The sequence below is a fragment of the Molothrus ater genome, chromosome 9, assembly GCF_012460135.2.
Source record: "Molothrus ater isolate BHLD 08-10-18 breed brown headed cowbird chromosome 9, BPBGC_Mater_1.1, whole genome shotgun sequence".
Lineage (NCBI taxonomy): Eukaryota > Metazoa > Chordata > Aves > Passeriformes > Icteridae > Molothrus > Molothrus ater.
In genome coordinates, this window is record NC_050486.2 from 11,526,083 (window position 1) to 11,546,410 (window position 20,328).

General features: G+C 43.7%; 2 protein-coding genes across 4 annotated transcripts; both read right to left on the minus strand.

Annotated features, from left to right (window-relative positions):
- Positions 1–2,733: 2,733 nt before the first annotated feature.
- LOC118689827 (pancreatic alpha-amylase) lies at positions 2,734–9,625 on the minus strand. Its single transcript, XM_036388306.2, has 11 exons — positions 9,521–9,625; positions 7,509–7,727; positions 6,756–6,902; positions 6,368–6,565; positions 4,836–5,066; positions 4,351–4,484; positions 4,143–4,265; positions 3,932–4,031; positions 3,532–3,653; positions 3,297–3,422; positions 2,734–3,041 (listed from the first exon to the last, which is right to left on the minus strand). The coding sequence occupies exons 2-11, from the start codon at positions 7,677–7,679 to the stop codon at positions 2,852–2,854; spliced, it is 1,542 nt and encodes a 513-aa protein (XP_036244199.1). The 5' UTR covers positions 7,680–7,727; positions 9,521–9,625; the 3' UTR covers positions 2,734–2,851.
- A 1,523-nt stretch (positions 9,626–11,148) lies between these two features.
- LOC129046585 (pancreatic alpha-amylase-like) lies at positions 11,149–19,656 on the minus strand. 3 transcript variants are annotated; one of them, XM_054515701.1, is made up of 12 exons: positions 19,232–19,656; positions 18,859–18,950; positions 17,057–17,272; positions 15,442–15,588; positions 14,573–14,770; positions 13,821–14,051; positions 12,766–12,899; positions 12,558–12,680; positions 12,347–12,446; positions 11,947–12,068; positions 11,712–11,837; positions 11,149–11,456 (listed from the first exon to the last, which is right to left on the minus strand). In XM_054515701.1, exons 3-12 carry the CDS (start codon positions 17,222–17,224, stop codon positions 11,267–11,269), a joined length of 1,539 nt encoding a protein of 512 aa, XP_054371676.1. In that variant the 5' UTR covers positions 17,225–17,272; positions 18,859–18,950; positions 19,232–19,656; the 3' UTR covers positions 11,149–11,266. The 3 variants fall into 3 exon arrangements, with proteins under 3 accessions (XP_054371676.1, XP_036244202.1, XP_036244201.1); XM_036388309.2 differs by lacking the exon at positions 18,859–18,950 and having other exon boundaries at positions 19,444–19,656; XM_036388308.2 differs by lacking the exon at positions 18,859–18,950.
- Between the last annotated feature and the right edge of the window lie 672 nt (positions 19,657–20,328).

Genomic DNA, 20,328 nt, shown 5'->3' on the forward strand with positions numbered 1-20,328 from the left:
CATTCATTCTTACAACTATTCTGATGTAACATTAGGGCAGAATTAAAATTGCCACAGCATGAAAACACTTGCAAATGAAATATCTGTATACTGTTCAGATTTGTGCAAAGAGACTGATACACTAAAACTATTAAAAACACAGATTGCAGATAAACACACAATCAGCAATTTAAAAGTTAGTGTTGTGTGTTGAGCTTTTCATTTGTTTCCCCTTAAGAGAAAATAACTTGAATAAAATTTTTACAGTCTCCATAAAAGAGACAATAGATTGTTAGTTTCCCTTTACAGAACTCCTTCTTCTCTTAGGAAAGTAACAGTGATTTAGGGAAATAATAAGCTGACACAAAGTCATGCAGAGCTGAACAAAAGTTTCTATATTTGCTGTTGCACTTAGCTGAGAAAATAAGTTGCCATGAATAATTCAGTAAACAACTTTCTGGTCCACTCATAGGACATGAGGAGTTAATGGTTTTTGTAATCTCATTGTTTATTTCCACTTACCTGACAAATATACAATTTTAACGCTGTGGATTAAACCCACTAGAATGATAAATTAACAAATCATACAACATTTCTGATTGGATGAATGTGAAGGTGTTTATTTTCTGAATGTGCCTTAAATATGAGCAGTGAGCAGTTGTACATTCAGGCAGCTGTTCATTTGCTTTATTGTACTGCCATTCCATTAAATTCTGATCACTATTATGCTGAAAGCCCCATTTAGAAACAGACCTGTGGTGATGAAAAAAAACCACAATATGAAAAAAAAAAAAAAAGAAGAAGAGAGAAAGAAAAATAAAGATAAAAAAAAGATGAAAAAATTAAAATAAGTGTAAATTTACAATGCATTTTTAGAATAAAAGATTAATCATACAGCTAAAGTCATGGTTTGGCCAATGAAAGTGAGCACCATTTCTAACAGAAAATGAAATATTACATTGTGCCAAAAATTTCTAAAATTAAGGCCTTAGTGTCATCACTTCACATAGAAGAGTAGCAATAGAAATTATAAAAATTAAGACAAACATTTCCTAGTACTAACATTCTTCTGAAAACTTAGAGATCAGCAGTAAGGCTGACTGTAACTCTGGGTTTAGTGAATTATCTGAATGATCTGGTGTTCCTCTAGATGACTCTTGCCTTCTCCATCATCTTTATGCTCAAATGATAAGGCAATGTGCTAAAATCCTGAAATAAAAAGAACACAAACCAAGGTCTGAATGCAATTTAGGTCCTTTCAAAGCAGTGAACATTTGGCCCACAAAATTTTACTTACACCTAAAGATAGCATCTCATGATTTCTTTTTCTCCATGTTCTCTTTCATGGCACTGTGAAATGCAGAGCTACCTAAACCTACATTAAGCAAAACTCTCATTGCACCCCAACATCCTTGGGAAGTGGATCCACATCTGTTCACAGGCACAGACAACCTCTCCATATTCAGCCTGTTTTTATGGATTTATGGCCACCTCAGATCACTGTGTGGCATTTCAGTCATTTGCCACAGAAGCTCTGGGGCCTGGGGGTGGAGTTGCAAGTTGACACGTGAACCGATGATTCCATTTGGGAATGGGCAATGTGTGAATAACAGAGGATGGAATCCCAGTTTCTGCAGGCTGGAGCTGAGTGCAGGGCTGAAGACAGCTCCTCTCAATTTCAGAGGGGCCCGAGGGCTCCCTGACCTGCTCCTCTGTGCCAAAAACTGGTTTGCAAAGGCCATGAACACCCTGCCACGTGGGGCCCAGGGCGTTGGCACCTCTCCACTGAGGCAGGGGCCGAGTGCATGGATCCAGGAGACGCTGGCCACAGCCAAGGAGGGAGACAGATGGGAGGGGCAGTGCTGGGCCAGGGACACCCTGACTGCCCTGACAGACACCCGGAGCCCTTGGGCACACTGAGAGCCAATATCCACCACCAACACCACAGAAAGGAAACTTAAAACTGCACCTTGACCTCAAACTGGAACAACCTCCTTCCATTTTTCCCTCCAGAGGGGGATGCAGTCACCGCTTTTGGCCTAGCAGAGCTTCTGCCTTACAGCAAGGCCTGCACACTTGCTTTTACCTCAGCATTTTCTCACAGCTGACAAGGGATTTGGGAAAGCTGCCAAACCTCTACTGTGTTTGCATATTTCTTGGAGATATTCGAGAATAAGGGTGCCTAACACAGCAGAGGCAGGAATTTGCCGTGCCTCAGCCAGTGGCACAAGGTGGAAGCAATGCCTGGATACATCGCGTGTTCTCAGGCCCCTTCAGCACCCGCACAGGGAGCGTTCGCTGGCCTAAAACCACTGGGGCAAACCGTGCAAGAGCTCAGGCTCTGCTTTGTCCAGGCACAGGCTGACTGTGAAGCAGGAAACCTGCTGGTTTCACTGATGCCACAGGCTGGAAAAACTGATTGGCACAGCCCAGCTTCCCTCGGTGACCCAGACGCCAGGCTTGGCTTGTCATAAGGAAGGGTTTATATCAACTCTGTACGTAGGCACTGCTCACAGCTGACAGCCCACAAGGTGGCTGCTCTGGGATACAAGTGGGTGTGCACGGATCAGCCCTGGAAACCCTGCACGTTTCCTTTGCCATTTTAGCTGGCTTTGAATTTTTTTTTTTTTTCTCTCCAGTGTTTTTGTTACACAGGAACTGGAATGCTGCATTGCCTTAAAACCTATCACTGCATTGCCACTAGTTATGAGGGGATAAAGTTACATCGAATTCATTAAGGGAAAAACAATACTCTTCAATTTGAATGCCGTTTATTATGCAATAGAGATTCCTTCATGCTCAAAAAGCAGGGAATAACATATGGGGGAAACAGTAATACACAGATCAAACAGAGGAGGCTATTTCTCCCAAATTATAACTTGGCATCAACATGAATTGCAATAAATGGATCTTCAGCATCGGTATTAATCTGGAAATTAGCCTTTCCATCACCAGAAACAAACACCTGCTTTCCAGTACATTTGTTGTTCTCCTTTTGTCCAGAAATAACATCACAGTAGGTACCAGCAGGCAGTCCAGTTTGCACATTGACATTCATATTCCTATGAGAAAATAAACACGATTTATGCATTGTTTTTAAAACAGGTATTTCAAAAGGTGTGTAAGATTTCTGAACATGATCTTACTCCCCTATTGGAAGGGCATTGTAAAGCATAAGGTTTCTGATCCCACCCCTCCTACACACCCATTTTAGCTCTCTGGACCCAGCATGCACTCAAATAACTCAAGTTGGATTGCGGATGAGGGATGCTATTGTTCTCTCTGGGGACCGAGAGAACTTTCTGCCACTGACTTACCAGTTGTCATTATTGAAGATGATGAAGCCTTTATTACCACGGCCAAAAGCCACTTGATTGCTGCCATTGTCCCACCAGTTGGAGAAAGGCTCACCATCCACCACGTTACGGAAGATCACCATGTTCCTGAAAACACAAGCCATGTCTGCCACTGCACCTGCAACACCCCTAAAGCCACATGGAGCAGGAAGCAAAAGCAGCTGCTTTGACTTCTTGTTTCTCCCCAGTGCCCTACCTGATCTGACGCCAGCGATGTTCACAAACCCAGTCGTTGCCACAGGTCGTGTCCGGATTGATTGTAACGGCCTTGGTGGAGCCATCTGAGTTACTTGGGGGCCCAACCCAGTCATTGACGTCCTGTCATTAAAAAGAAAGGTTTTCTTTCTTCATAAAAAAGAGATTCTGGCATATCTTGTGCCTGAAGATGCAGAGAGTCCCTCTGGTGAAGAAAGCTAGAGGGAGCATCAAAGTTTCACTGGCTACATCCAGCCCAGGACAGGGAAATCTCTCAAAAACCTGAAATGCACTGGACTACTTCTCTGGCCCTGCTCTCACCCTTAATCCCCATGGGTGGATCTTCAGCAATAATTTAATTAAATTAATTTAAACTAATTATTTAATTAATTAAAGCTCACCTTTCCATTTTGAAAATTTCTTGGCCAGCGATAACTTGACATCACACGTGTGAGGCCATACGGATGGGCAAGCATGAAACCAACTGCCATTTTATAGAGCCTGTTTGGTGGACAAACAAGGAGTGAGCCATGGAAGGAGGAACCTGACTGAGAACACACAGACAAACAAGCAAAAGCAAGAAGCATCACCCACACAAGAGCAATCCCTTACCTGGCATCCCAGAAGGTTAGAATAGAAGATCCACCAGCCCCGTGTCCTCTCTGGTTGTCATGATTATCCACAAAGACCAGGGCTCTGTCAGAAGGCACAAAGCCCCAGCCTTCTCCCCAGTTCCTAAACAAAAACACAGACTTGGAGCTACCCTGTCAACTGCTGTATCCAGTCAATCCTGCATCAATTGCAGCACCTTCATCCTTACTTTAAGTAGGCCATCTTTTCTCCGTTCCACTTGCGCAGCACTGTCCCCAGTTTGGCACCGTACTTGAATTCTGTCACTCGGCCATTTCCAAAGTACTCGCTGCCTTTGATGGGCTCTCCACCCAAGTCAATTACCTGGTACCAGAAAGAAAACCTGCATCCCTTCTTGTTTCACAAAGACCAGCAATGCAAAAGAAAGTAATGATCTATTTGTGCTGTGTAGAGCAACACAAATGCAGAATAAGACTTTAGGGACATATATAAAAGCATGACTGATGAAAGGAAAGCTAAAGTTGATTGACAATCTGTTGTGGAGGCATTTTTAAGAATCAAAAATGCCTATGTCTGCCTATGTCTGCTCTATGTAAATTGTGAGCACCTTGCTAGGGTAAATGGGATGAAGATGTACTGTTGCTCCTCTGAAGGAGGAGGCAAAAGAGATACAAAAGAGAAAGGCAAACATAAAGGAGAAAATGTGGAGATTACCTCCTGATAAATGAAAGGTTTAGTTCCTGCAGAAAACCATTGAGTGTTTAGATCATGCAGCTTGTCCAGAAATGCTCTTATGTCCCCAGGCCACATGTGCTTGGCAGCATCAATTCGGAATCCTGCTACACCAATGTCAATGAGATGGTTCATGTACTCTGCAACCTTTGAGCGCACATAGTCCTTCTCCAGGGCCAGATCCAGAAGGCCGCTCAAGCGGCAGTCCCGGACCTGTGCAACAGAAAAGAAAAAAATAAAGATTTCTCTGTATTACACCAAAGGAGGGGTGCAGGTGGGGTGGTGGGTAATGAGGTTGTATTGGATTGGGAAGAAGGGAGAGAGTGATATCCAGAGTAAAGGTTTTGTCTTCACAAGTCACTGTTGCTCATGATAAAGCCCTACTGTCCTGGAGACAGCTGGACACCTGCCTTCCAATGGGAAGTGGTGAATACATTCTTGTTTTACTTTGCTTATGTGTGTGGCTTTCTCTTTACCTATTAAACTGTCTTTATCTCAATCCATGAGTTTCCTCACTTTTGCTCTTCCAGTTCTCTGCCCCATCCCACTGAAAGTAGGAGGCTGAGTGGTGTTTAGCTGCCAGCTGAGTTAAACCACAAGTTCTCTTTGGTGCCAACATGGGACTCAAAGGGTTCGAATTAACAACAGCTATGATTAATGTGCTAGATGGAATTTACAGCTGTTACTGTATTTTGGCTAATAATTGACAGGCTCCTGTGCTTGCCCTGGGGCTCACTGGCCTCACTGTGCATTCGAGTCTAGGGCTCATCAGCAGCTGCTTTGTGCTTGGGCTGCAGCTGCAGCCTGTGCTGCTGATGCCCTCACCCTGGGGCATTCTGACCCCGGCACTGGCCGGGGCTGGGCTGGACCTGAGGGATTGCAGGGTCTGGCTAAGTCCAAGCCAGAGCAGGGGGAAGGGGAGGAGTTCATTGCAACATTAAACATGATGGCCTGGTCCAAAGGAACTGGGAGTGTACATTGTCATGGAAATACCTTTAACTTGTTGTAATCCAGGATTTGAGATATGTGTTATAGGGATTACCACAGAAGAAGCCATCTGAACCCATGAAGGACAAGCCCTACATGAAGCAGTGCAAGTGCAGAAACACTGTAATGTATTGCTGCAAAGTGGCTGAAGGCAGAGCTTGAGAAAGAACTGCTACATATTCTGACTACAAAAACCAGGAAGTTGTGTAACTACAGCACCACCTTGCACTACTGTCAATTTTCCAAAGGAGCCCCTTATCATGATCAGATGAGTTCATAAGCTATAAAAATGAGCTCACTGTGAGCTGAGTACACTGGGCTCACTTCTGGAGCAAACATCTGCACACAGGTTCTTGATTCCTCAGTTCTTAGAATATTTTCGGCCACACGTACCTATGGTCACTACTTCAGTCATTTGTCAAGTGACTAAGCACAGGTTTTGTGAGACACTACACCATTTGATTTTACTGTAGAGTTAACAGAACATGTAAAAAAAAAAAAATGAAAATTTCTCGAGGGGAAGTTACCTGATAGATATCATCATAACGTTCAATTTCTCCACTTCCTGTGTGACATTTGCCATCATTGAAATCCCAGCCAGAGTATGGGACAGCTGGAAAATCTCTGTTTCCAGCATTAAAATGGCTTCCACAGGTAGAATGTGTGCCTGAGCCACCTGCAGCCCCACACATATGGTTGACGACAGCATCCACATAGATACGAACCTGGAAAAGCAATATGTGCATTTCAGGGTGTTTTGTAGCACACGTGAACTGAAAGCCACCAAGCACTATTAAGTTGATTATTTTCCTTCTCAGTTTCTTCCCAGTTTACACCTGTTTTGAGGGCAGCAGCACCTTCCCTCAGCTGATACAGCACTTCTTGCCATATCAGACAGAATTTCAAGGCACTTACTCCAACATTGTTGCATCTCTTCACCATGTCTTTGAATTGCTCTTCATTTCCTGATCGAGTGCAGATCTTGTAGCTAATGGGCTGGTATCTTTCCCACCAGGGTCTGTTCGGGTTAGTAATGACAATATTTTCATTTGGAGGTGAAACCTGCAGATGAAATGATGTACTTTGATAAGAAATGAAATGGCTTTACCTCAACATTTTAAGGGCAAAATCTGTGCTCAGGACCTCTGCCCTCAGAGGAAAGTTAGTACCCAACGCAGTCTCTCTCCCACAGCAGAAGTCCAGGTCTGTGAGATGTCTGTCTTGTACACTGGCAAGAAAGGCATTTTGGTTTGTTCCTGTGAGATGCCCAGGTCCAGCATGGGCCTGCTTTCCAGGACATGGGCATGGAAGGGCTGAAGTCACAGGAATTATTTTTACCTGTAACAGTGACAGCCTTAGGAATGCCAAACCTCACTGCTTCCATACTTCCTTTAGAACAAGGTAAAGAGCTTTACCCTCTACTTAGCTTTCAGGGGAAGCCTTTCAGCATGCCCCTTTGTAACTGATCTGCTAGACATACACCATCATTCATCCCTACAGGGTCCTGCAGAGTTAGGGTTGCTTCTAAAAGCCCTTACTACTTCCTACCCTCCCTCCTCAGCAGCAAAGTTACTTAGAGATGACTGTCTCAAGCTCAGGCATTAGTAATCAAATTATTTATCAAACATTACAATGCCATTTTTCTACTACTCACAGGAAACAACTCACCTGAACTCCTCCAAATCCATTAGGAGCTAAGTAGCGCTCACACTCCTCAGCAATATCCTGCCAGCGCCATTCAAAGAGGTGCACAATAGAGGTTCTCTTTGGGACAGTGTTGGGGTTGTACTGCCCCCAACAAAGCCCTGCAGCTGCGAGGAGGAGGAGAAGGATCTGCATGGTGCCTTCAGCGTAAGGCTGTGGTCTCTTCACCAGCTATTTATGTGCCTGCAAGATGACAAAGTTCCTGTAGCGGGTGTCAAAATTCACATGGATCCATGCTATCAGTTATTATTTAGGTACATAGATCAATATCATTATTTGGTTTGTTTTTTCTCCTGAATAACCCAACAGCTGAAGATAAAATAACTTTTCACGATGATTATGCACCATCATAAATCAACTGGTTCATGAGCATTGCACCCAAATCCAGAACTGCATTCTTTCCAACCACATGAACAAAGATACTTTATCAAAAGTATTCCAAAATGTGGAAATCAGACAGCCACAGAAGCTGAGCTGGGTGCTGCCACCATCCTCTTGGCCCTGGGAGAGATAAACTCAAGGCAAGGACAAAAGTGATGACCTCCTGTCTGGACACTCTGACTGATCTGGCAAAAGAAAGTAACAAGGACATTGCTGATGACAGAATGACAACCAAGAAGATTGTGTTACTAAGGGAACAGGGGCAAAGGAGTCTGGGTGGAAAATTTTGGACAGAACTTAGAGACCTATAAATACTGGTAAACTGATGCAACAAAGAACTTTGCTTGCATAGCATGGTCCGTGTCCCTCAATCGCCACGAGCGTGTCCCGTGTGAGCAATGACAATTCCCTGTCTGGCCATTCTGGGGATGCCCCACAGAACTGAAATGCTCCTGAAAGGAAGAAGGAGCCAGCTGGCATCCATCCCTTCAGGTTTTGATGGTGAGCTTTGGGACATGAGCAATAATATGTCTTCAGAAGAAAAACATGTCTTTGAACTTTTGCCTGAACTTTTAGAGAAGCCCAAAAAAACAGTTGCTTCTCATTCTCTTAAACTGATTTTACACTGGGCAGAATCACACGTTAAAGGGTTAAAGGCCAGCATGGCTTTCCCAGTAGAACTGTGGGATGAACAGGGCAATGAGAGGTGATAAGATCCCAGCTGGTTTTGTACCTCACTGTTTTGCCCAAACAGGCATTCCCTAACCATGTCTGGGCCCAGGAGCCTTTGGCCACAGTTCCTGTGCCCTGCCCTGCTGAGGAGGGCAGGCAGAGAGGAGCTGTGCTGGGCACCGGGCACCAGACAAGGCCAGCGCCGCACAGCTACACAGGCATACACTCAACCTGAGACTGCAAAATGATTCCTGATTCAGTAGAAATGACTTTTCGCAAAAAGAGAAAGTTAATATTTAAAGAAGGCTTTAGGTCAGGTAACTGCTTTCCTCAGCATAAGCAGCCATTTTCTTCATGCTGTTAATTTTTTGTCTGAATAAAATACAAAAACAATGGATAATCCAGCAAAAATTATCCTTTTTATATTTGACCACAAGATAATGCTGTGACTCATGAATGAAAAAAAAAAAAAAAAGAGAGGAAGAGAAAAGGAAAAAAAAATAGAAAAAAAGATAAAAAAAAAGAACATAAGTTTAAATTTACAGTGCATTTCTGGAATCAGAGAATAATCACAGAGCTAAATTCATGGTTTGGCCAATGAAAGTGAGCATGGTTTCTAACAGAAAATGAAATAGTGCATTGTGCCAAAAAATTCTAAACTTTTACAATTCAGCAGATCTGTTGTGCCATCCTGTTATGCCCCAGCAAATATTTTACCTTAAATTTGATCACTTCAAAACATAATTTCAAGTTTTCATTGAACACTGAAATAAAAAATTAAGGCCTTAGTGTCATCACTTCACATAGAAGAGTAGCAATAGAAATTATAAAAATCAAGATAAACATTTCCTAGTACTAACATTCTTTTGAAAACTTAGAGATCAGCAGTAAGGCTGACTGTAACTCTGGGTTTAGTGAATTACCTGAAAGATCTGGTGTTGCTCTAGATGACTCTTGCCTTCTCCATCATCTTTATGCTCAAATGATAAGGCAATGTGCCAAAATCCTGAAATAAAAGGAACACAAACCAAGGTCTGAATGCAATTTAGGTCCTTTCAAAGCAGTGAACATTTGGCCCACAAAATTTTACTTACACCTAAAGATAGCATCTCATGATTTCTTTTTCTCCATGTTCTCTTTCATGGCACTGTGAAATGCAGAGCTACCTAAACCTACATTAAGCAAAACTCTCATTGCACCCCAGCATCCTTGGGAAGTGGATCCACATCTGTTCACAGGCACAGACAACCTCTCCATATTCAGCCTGTTTTTATGGATTTATGGCCACCTCAGATCACTGTGTGGCATTTCAGTCATTTGCCACAGAAGCTCTGGGGCCTGGGGGTGGAGTTGCAAGTTGACACGTGAACCGATGATTCCATTTGGGAATGGGCAATGTGTGAATAACAGAGGATGGAATCCCAGTTTCTGCGGGCTGGAGCTGAGTGCAGGGCTGAAGACAGCTCCTCTCAATTTCAGAGGGGCCCGAGGGCTCCCTGACCTGCCCCTCTGTGCCAAAAACTGGTTTGCAAAGGCCATGAACACCCTGCCACGTGGGGCCCAGGGCGTTGGCACCTCTCCACTGAGGCAGGGGCCGAGTGCATGGATCCAGGAGACGCTGGCCACAGCCAAGGAGGGAGACAGATGGGAGGGGCAGTGCTGGGCCAGGGACACCCTGACTGCCCTGACAGACACCCGGAGCCCTTGGGCACACTGAGAGCCAATATCCACCACCAACACCACAGAAAGGAAACTTAAAACTGCACCTTGACCTCAAACTGGAACAACCTCCTTCCATTTTTCCCTCCAGAGGGGGATGCAGTCACCGCTTTTGGCCTAGCAGAGCTTCTGCCTTACAGCAAGGCCTGCACACTTGCTTTTACCTCAGCATTTTCTCACAGCTGACAAGGGATTTGGGAAAGCTGCCAAACCTCTACTGTGTTTGCATATTTCTTGGAGATATTCGAGAATAAGGGTGCCTAACACAGCAGAGGCAGGAATTTGCCGTGCCTCAGCCAGTGGCACAAGGTGGAAGCAATGCCTGGATACATCGCGTGTTCTCAGGCCCCTTCAGCACCCGCACAGGGAGCGTTCGCTGGCCTAAAACCACTGGGGCAAACCGTGCAAGAGCTCAGGCTCTGCTTTGTCCAGGCACAGGCTGACTGTGAAGCAGGAAACCTGCTGGTTTCACTGATGCCACAGGCTGGAAAAACTGATTGGCACAGCCCAGCTTCCCTCGGTGACCCAGACGCCAGGCTTGGCTTGTCATAAGGAAGGGTTTATATCAACTCTGTACGTAGGCACTGCTCACAGCTGACAGCCCACAAGGTGGCTGCTCTGGGATACAAGTGGGTGTGCACGGATCAGCCCTGGAAACCCTGCACGTTTCCTTTGCCATTTTAGCTGGCTTTGAATTTTTTTTTTTTTTCTCTCCAGTGTTTTTGTTACACAGGAACTGGAATGCTGCATTGCCTTAAAACCTATCACTGCATTGCCACTAGTTATGAGGGGATAAAGTTACATCGAATTCATTAAGGGAAAAACAATACTCTTCAATTTGAATGCCGTTTATTATGCAATAGAGATTCCTTCATGCTCAAAAAGCAGGGAATAACATATGGGGGAAACAGTAATACACAGATCAAACAGAGGAGGCTATTTCTCCCAAATTATAACTTGGCATCAACATGAATTGCAATAAATGGATCTTCAGCATCGGTATTAATCTGGAAATTAGCCTTTCCATCACCAGAAACAAACACCTGCTTTCCAGTACATTTGTTGTTCTCCTTTTGTCCAGAAATAACATCACAGTAGGTACCAGCAGGCAGTCCAGTTTGCACATTGACATTCATATTCCTATGAGAAAATAAACACGATTTATGCATTGTTTTTAAAACAGGTATTTCAAAAGGTGTGTAAGATTTCTGAACATGATCTTACTCCCCTATTGGAAGGGCATTGTAAAGCATAAGGTTTCTGATCCCACCCCTCCTACACACCCATTTTAGCTCTCTGGACCCAGCATGCACTCAAATAACTCAAGTTGGATTGCGGATGAGGGATGCTATTGTTCTCTCTGGGGACCGAGAGAACTTTCTGCCACTGACTTACCAGTTGTCATTATTGAAGATGATGAAGCCTTTATTACCACGGCCAAAAGCCACTTGATTGCTGCCATTGTCCCACCAGTTGGAGAAAGGCTCACCATCCACCACGTTACGGAAGATCACCATGTTCCTGAAAACACAAGCCATGTCTGCCACTGCACCTGCAACACCCCTAAAGCCACATGGAGCAGGAAGCAAAAGCAGCTGCTTTGACTTCTTGTTTCTCCCCAGTGCCCTACCTGATCTGACGCCAGCGATGTTCACAAACCCAGTCGTTGCCACAGGTCGTGTCCGGATTGATTGTAACGGCCTTGGTGGAGCCATCTGAGTTACTTGGGGGCCCAACCCAGTCATTGACGTCCTGTCATTAAAAAGAAAGGTTTTCTTTCTTCATAAAAAAGAGATTCTGGCATATCTTGTGCCTGAAGATGCAGAGAGTCCCTCTGGTGAAGAAAGCTAGAGGGAGCATCAAAGTTTCACTGGCTACATCCAGCCCAGGACAGGGAAATCTCTCAAAAACCTGAAATGCACTGGACTACTTCTCTGGCCCTGCTCTCACCCTTAATCCCCATGGGTGGATCTTCAGCAATAATTTAATTAAATTAATTTAAACTAATTATTTAATTAATTAAAGCTCACCTTTCCATTTTGAAAATTTCTTGGCCAGCGATAACTTGACATCACACGTGTGAGGCCATACGGATGGGCAAGCATGAAACCAACTGCCATTTTATAGAGCCTGTTTGGTGGACAAACAAGGAGTGAGCCATGGAAGGAGGAACCTGACTGAGAACACACAGACAAACAAGCAAAAGCAAGAAGCATCACCCACACAAGAGCAATCCCTTACCTGGCATCCCAGAAGGTTAGAATAGAAGATCCACCAGCCCCGTGTCCTCTCTGGTTGTCATGATTATCCACAAAGACCAGGGCTCTGTCAGAAGGCACAAAGCCCCAGCCTTCTCCCCAGTTCCTAAACAAAAACACAGACTTGGAGCTACCCTGTCAACTGCTGTATCCAGTCAATCCTGCATCAATTGCAGCACCTTCATCCTTACTTTAAGTAGGCCATCTTTTCTCCGTTCCACTTGCGCAGCACTGTCCCCAGTTTGGCACCGTACTTGAATTCTGTCACTCGGCCATTTCCAAAGTACTCGCTGCCTTTGATGGGCTCTCCACCCAAGTCAATTACCTGGTACAGGAAAGATAGAGCACGTCTTTCTACTTAAAAATCAAACAAATATGACACTGCTTGAGACATTGCTTTAAGCAAGGGGACAGTACTTGAGCTAATTATTGGCTCAACTTTGCTATTGGTTATTTGGCTTTCTTGCAAAATTGTAATATGTAAGGCTATTTTCTCTTTTTAGCTCAGCCCAGCTTGTGAACCTCTTTTCCATCTCCATCTTGTATCTCCTTACTCCAGCTGATCACTTTCCCATGATTAAATGATATACTTGGGCTGTACTTCCTTTATATTTAGTACGGACACCAACGCTTCTGCTTCCAGCAGTTGGGCTGCATCCTTTCACTACGGAGCTAAAGAATGTTTCTATTTGCTTAGACTTTGCAGGCAAGATACTAATTTAATAAAATATGTGCAGCAAGTTTTGCTTCTGCTGACTGAAACCAACACTTACCTGCTTGTTCCAATTCGTTCCAATTCAAACGAAAAACACAAATTCAGGTTATCAAGTAATAGTTGTTATATACCATTGGAAAATAAACTTTCAGCCCGTAATCAACACTTATGTCTTCTGTTCCAATTTATTATCCGGAATTTAAAATTCAGGAAATGATATCTCTTTTTTATACCAATAAAATTTTTACACTAACTTCAGTGCAGTAAATTTCATCTCAATAAAATTCTCTCAATAAAGTTTCCAGGTTACCTAATTCCAGTAGGTCCAAAACAAGTGGGCATTTTGCACATCAATTACCATTTATAGACAGATTAGATATTTGCAGATTATGTTTGGGGATGAAATTGAGGATGGTTTCGGTAGATCTGATTGGGCTCAGCCCATACAAAGCATTGCCATGCGTGACTGAGCCTGTACTGGGCCTGCAAGAAAAATGTTTGTGAAGTAAAATTTAAAAAAATAAAGATTACCTCTTGGTAAATGAAAGGTTTAGTTCCTGCAGGAAACCACTGAGTATTTAGATCTTCCAGCTTGTCTAAAATGGCCTTAACATCAGCAGGCCACATGTGCTTGGCAGCGTCGATGCGGAAGCCCGCGACGCCCAGGCCGATGAGCCGGTTCAGGTACACGGCAACCCTGGAGCGCACGTGCTCCCTGTCCAGGGCCAGGTCCAGCAGGCTGGCCAGGCGGCAGTCCCGCACCTGAAATCAAACCCTTCTCACCAATAAACTTCATGCAGTGTTCTACACACCTTTTGAATGTTCTTGGCCTATATTACAATGCCAAATAAAACCTTCAGTAGCCTTTGTTTCTCAGGCATTTCTTTCCTTTACAAAGTCATCTACACAGAAGCTGCAATAAGAAATTGAGTTTACCCCTCTCTTCTGAAATTGAGACCATGGAAAACTTCCAAATTACAATAAAGGCAAATAATAACTTTACCTTTTTTAGCACTAAATAGATTTTATGAACTTTAAATTGTCTTTATTAATTACCTAAGCACATTTGTCTGAATCTGAAATTGAGACATTGTCTCAAGTACAGCTATCCCTTCCTTTAAGAAGTGGTGTTCGTAATAACAACACTAACCTCTGTTATTAATTTGGATGGCTTTTCATAAGGCTTTTAAAAATTTCTTTTAAAAAATGTCTCACTGTAAATGAGAGCAAAGAAATCAAAGCACAGGAACAGATGTACCTGAAAACCACAGTTGTAGGTTTACCTGAGATATATCATGATAATTCTCAATGTTTCCACTTCTAGATTTACATTTATGATCATTAAAGTCCCAGCCAGAATAGGGCACAGCTGGGAAATCTTCAGTCTTTGCATTGAAATGGCTTCCACAAGTAGCATGGTCACCAGCCCCAGCATTGGCTCCACACATATGGTTGATTACTGCATCCACATAAATGTGCACCTAGAGAACAGTGTCCACATAACAATTTGAAAAAGCTACTTCCCACAGCACCACTAATTAATGTTCTCTCTCCCATACCTCCTGCCCTATCCCCCTACTTCTGCTTGCTTGCTTCAGCCAATATTTTATTCCATTTTTTTCTTAGCATACAGCAAGGGTGTGACCATGTTCACAGGGGTCTTAGGATGAGGGAAGAGACGAGGATTTGACTCCATGTTTCAGAAGGCTTGATTTATAATTTTATGATATATATTATATTAAAACTATACTAAAAGAATAGAAGAAAGGATTTCATCAGAAGGCTAGCTAAGAGTAGAAAAAGAAGGAATGATAACAAAGGCTTGTGGCTCGGACAGAGAGTCCGAGACAGCTCACTGTGATTGGCCATTAATTAGAAACAACCACATGAGACCAATCACAGATGCTACCTGTTGCATTCCACAGCAGCAGATAACCATTGTTTACATTTTGTTCCTGAGGCCTCTCAGCTCCTCAGGAGGAAAAACCCTAAGGAAAGGATTTTTCATAAAAGATATCTGTGACACAAGGGTGATAAAACATGCAGCTCAGCAGACAGGCAGGTAACACTACATCCATTTTTTTAAATGGTAGAATCACTGCTTGGCTATATCCTTGCATTGTAAACACCAGAAGGTTTTCAAAGTACTTACTCCAACATTGTTGCACCGGGTCACCATGTCTCTAAATTCAGTTTCATTTCCAGACCTTGTGCACAGCTTGTAGCTGACAGGCTGGTATCTCTCCCACCATGGTTGCCGGGGGTCAGTAATGATAACATTTTCATTTGGAGGTGAAATCTGTCAATAAAACAATGGTAACACTTGGTAACAGGATACTGAAAATGGTTAATTTATTTGCCCAGTATTTTTAGAGAAGAACATTTTTAGAGAACACTTAGATCCTCAGTATCCTCTGCTTACACTGTAGCAGGAAACAAAAGACTGTGGTCTGGCCTCAGAAAGCCAGTATAAAAATTAGGCCCATGAACAGAGAGGCCTAATTTTCTTTGTGACTTCAAGCTTCAAAAAGAAGCATCTGAAATTGAAGAATTAGGTCAGCAGAGGAAGGAAGTAACTGCATAACAACTGATGTAACATCCTGCCTTTAAAACTGATCCAACTTCCCGTTTTTGTAACGCTTTGGATGAACGCATGCTTGACCTAATTCTTGTAAGTTTCCAGGTGAGTTATACCTCTTTCTTTTACAGACTTTTCAGGATACTTTTTAGGCAACAAGCTTTTGCTGCTACCTCCAAGCCTCTGGCCACAACAACCTGATCCAACCATTTCTCAGAAAGACCCCTTCAGCCTCTTAGCTGCCTTCCTGACCAGCTCAGCAAGTCATCATCTGAAAAAAACTTCTGAGACCCTGCCACAGAATGGATTAAAATGATAAACAGGCATAGGCCACAGTCTGAGAAATCAGTTTTAAGTCCATCTGGCCTGTGTGCCTGGAAAGAAGGTTGCAAAGACAAGATGATTATTTGAAAATTATGGGAGAGCTCTCACTCAAGGCCAGCTTGCAATCTCTTGGGCTACAAGAGACAGGCAGCCTTCGCACCAATTTTTCCTGAGCAATCTGACAGGCAAATGGGAACACTTTAATAAGAGGCTGCTCTCCTGCCATGCTACCCCACCCAAGTGGCAGTTCTGGTTCCACAGGAACACGTCTCTGTTGTTCAGACAGAACTGACTCACAAAGGGACACCTTCACCAGAATCTGTGTTCAGTTCACTTCCGCCCGCTCACACCAGGCTCCTGCAAAGAAGGGTCTCTTAGTGGCTTACTGTGATACACAGAGAGAAACTTGCCAGTTTGGGTGAACACAATCAGCAGGCTTTTGTACTTAATTATCTAACACCTTCAGCACTTTTTGTTCTCTTTGGAAGCCCTTTGTTCAGTCACAGTTTCATTTTACATTTATCTAGCTCTTAAAAGCTTTCCTTGATTTAAAAAATGTCAAGCAGATAAACATAGGTTACTCTTCACAGCAGTAAAAAAAAAAAGATTTAGCAAGTGATGCGCAATTCTAATTCATCTAAATGTAACAGCACAGACTGCAAAACACGCACTTTGGAGCAATGAAATAAATTCATGCTTACTTGAAGATAGCTGAAGAATATATTTGTCAGCATTTACTACTTCCATTACCAATTTCTATTTTTCTTGTTCAGTACCTGTCCTTTGACGAATTGAACATTTTCTGTGAAAAACAAATTATCATCTATGTAGCAATTTCACTACCTACTGATAGGAGCAGACATACCTGAACTCCTCCAAATCCATTAGGAGCTAAGTAGCGCTCACACTCCTCAGCAATATCCTGCCAGCGCCATTCAAAGAGGTGCACAATAGAGGTTCTCTTTGGGACAGTGTTGGGGTTGTACTGCCCCCAACAAAGCCCTACAACTAACAGCAGAAAATAGATCCCCATCCAGTGCTCTGTGATCAGCTGGGCTCTTCTTACTAACTGCCAATGTTTCTGTAAGAGGGTAAAGTACACATTAGAAAATACACGTTTAAAGGTAAACACCCATCTCTGGTACCATATTTATTTACCTGTTATTTTGTATGAGAACTGGATCTTATCTAAACTATATCAAATTCCCATACTAATAGTAACTTTGTTTTCATGCACTTAAAATTCAGATGTTGCCTAATGCAGGCTGCCTCCAGAATGCAGAAGTTGTGATTTTATTACTATAAAGTCAAAAACTACCCCAAAGAGCAAAGGAATACTTATATAGACTGAAATGGACATTTTGTTTATCATTTTAATGTATGTTATTTTACATTCCTATTAATCATTGAGAGACATCTTTTTTTTCCAAATGGTGTTGCTACAACTTGAACATATTTGGAAAAGACCTTGCAGAGGCAGCATATTTCTTACCCTTTGTTATGAAACCTCAGATATTTTGGAGGTTATGAAACCTCAGATATTTTGGAGGTTTAACATATGTGAGTCTGTTATTCATGATACACATGACATCTCTCATTCAAACAACAGCCTGAAATCTGGAAGATCTCTCAGATTCAGAAATCATTAACTATAGTGAAACCCAGAAATGCTAAATGTCTTATCTCTGCACACCTGCAGGATTTGTGTGGAGATATTCTCCTTTTAAGAACATGTGCAATGGCATGCAGATGTTGGAAGTGCTGTGAAGCTCCATAACCAAGAAATCTCCTTCTGAGTGCCCAAGTACAGAGTTCTGCAGAAGGAGCTTTCCAGAGGCTTGCAGCTACATTTCCTTCTGATGAGCTAGGCTAGGAACTGCATTTCCCAACTCATATCCTATTTGTATTTACTTAGGGACAAACAAAGACAACGATCCTTGTATCAAAATTGCCTCTCCTTTTCCTCACCTAGAGAGATACAACATGTAACAAACCTAAAACTAAACAACTATCAAGGTTTACATTACTCTACTGAGAACCTTATATTGCACTCTTCCCATTCAGAAGTTGGTTTAGAGAGTCCGAGATACAAAGAAGTTCTACAAGAACTTCTGCAAAAAAATGGCTGAACTAATACTTCCCTGAAAACAAAATACAGAATCTTGTTACTTTCCTGTAACTATCTATTCTTTTAAAAAGTTATCTTACAGTGACAGAGCAAAGAGAGATTCCTGTCACAACAGAAACCAAACACCTCAGTGAAGGTTTAAACATGAACACAAGGGCCCTCAGGTTTGCTACACAAAGGAAACCAGTGCTTTTCCTGATTTAATACACACTTGGGAATGCACCGCTGAAAACTCTAACCTGCTGTGATACAGTTAGCCAGACTTAAATTGATAAAAAATTTTACATGATTTCTACAAAACTGCCCTCATTTCTGCTTCGAGGAAAGGATGTTTTGTATCTCTCAGGTATTGGAGCACTCTTTGGAACAAATTTAGGCACAAAATATAGTTTATAAAATATAGAACCAGCCTTCCAGAGCCTACTGCTATCAGCTGTCACTGCGCTTCACAAGCAGGCAGAGTTGTTTAGAATAAAGCATTTGGTATATTTAGCTGGCTTTTCTGCTGTGAACAAAATAGCTTTAATACAATTATTTACTTGCAGATCTTCAGTAAAGTATACAGATTAAGTTTCAGTCACAAGCAGTTGTTCTGCATGCTTCCATTTTCATGAAGGAATGCTTTTTGGCCCTGATAGGAAGAACACATATTAAGAGAAAATGAGCTAAGAAAATTCCATCTTCTCTGATGAGAAAAGCCATTTATTAGATTGGCAAGTTTTACTTACAGCAGTAAATACGCAAAGTAGTAAATGACACAAAGTAGTAAGAATAATGTACCTTGACCCAACCAGCTCCAAAGCCTAGTGCTTAAAGATTCAATGTAGATTTTCATTTCTCTGAAACAGGTTTATGGCTGCTCTGCCTTCAATACAAGCAATAATAAGAGAATGGGGATGTTGAAATCCTCACCGCACTCTGATGGCTCTAGCTTCAAAATAATTTCGAAACTTGGAAAAACTTTAGGAGGCCATGTGGAAGAGAGCAACATTGACTGCAATGCAGAGAAGCTGGGAGCGGAGCGTCTCTGCAGAGCCCTGCCGCTGTCCCGGCCAACCCGGGAACTCGGGTCACTCTGTGTCTGCTGGGCTACGGCCGGAGCGGTGCCGCCAGCGCCAACACACCTGCGGCCGCGTCCGGCCCTGCGGGACGCCGAGCTGCGGAGGCTGCAGGTGCCAAAAGCTGTCACAGGGCAGCACAGCAGTGGCCCTGTCCCTTCTGGCGGCTCCCCACACAACCCGCGAGCAGCCCCGAGTTTACGGCAGGCGAAGCAACCCCGCTGCGGCCGCCCCCCAGAGGCTCCTGGCCAGGCTCCCCGTGCGGCGCAGAGCCCGTGGATCCCAGTCCGAGCCCGCTGCGGCCGCCCCTCGGAGGCTCCTGGCCAGGTCCCCGTGCGGCGCGGATCCCGTGGATCCCGGTCCGTGCCCGCCCCTCGGAGGCTCCCGGCCGGGCTCCCCGTGCGGCGCGGATCCCGTGGATCCCGGTCCGTGCCCGCCCCTCGGAGGCTCCCGGCCGGGCTCCCCGTGCGGCGCGGATCCCGTGGCTCCCGGTCCGTGCCCGCTGCGGCCGCCCCGCCCCTTCCGCCGGGCCGCGCCACTGCCCGGGCACGGCGAGCCCGGCCCCGCCGGTGCCGGGGACAACGCGGACAGGGCACGGCTCTCTGAACACTGCGCACTTTCTTATAAAGTAGTTTTGTCCTTGAGCACAGCACCACCTTGCTGTTATCCTACTTCGGCGCCACTTGTGGGCCTTTGGTGCTGTAGCTCAACATGGGTCAAAGGACATACTACTGTAGAACCACAGAAGCATTTAAGTTGAAAAAGCCCTCCAGGATTAAACGAACAACACAGTCCCCATGAGAAGTGTAAAATAAGAATAATTCCAGTAAAAGCACTTCAAAGGACTCTGCTAAGCCAGCTCCTATTGGAAAAAAAAATAGCAAAGATAGATTTACTTTAGTCCAGCCACCAGTACTAGTGATTTAGATTGTTTGCAGCTGGAGTAATGAC

Coding starts and splice junctions, on each gene's coding strand:
- LOC118689827 (XM_036388306.2), bottom strand. CDS start 7,679: ATGCAGATCCTTCTCCTCCTCCTCGCAGCTGCAGGGCTTTGTTGGGGG. Junction 4,266..4,350: donor GAAAAGATGGCCTACTTAAA/GTAAGGATGAAG, acceptor GTTTTTGTTTAG/GAACTGGGGAGAAGGCTGGG. Junction 3,423..3,531: donor CATCGCTGGCGTCAGATCAG/GTAGGGCACTGG, acceptor TTGTGTTTTCAG/GAACATGGTGATCTTCCGTA.
- LOC129046585 (XM_036388309.2), bottom strand. CDS start 17,224: ATGGGGATCTATTTTCTGCTGTTAGTTGTAGGGCTTTGTTGGGGGCAG. Junction 12,069..12,346: donor GAAATTTTCAAAATGGAAAG/GTGAGCTTTAAT, acceptor TTTTAATGACAG/GACGTCAATGACTGGGTTGG. Junction 11,838..11,946: donor CATCGCTGGCGTCAGATCAG/GTAGGGCACTGG, acceptor TTGTGTTTTCAG/GAACATGGTGATCTTCCGTA.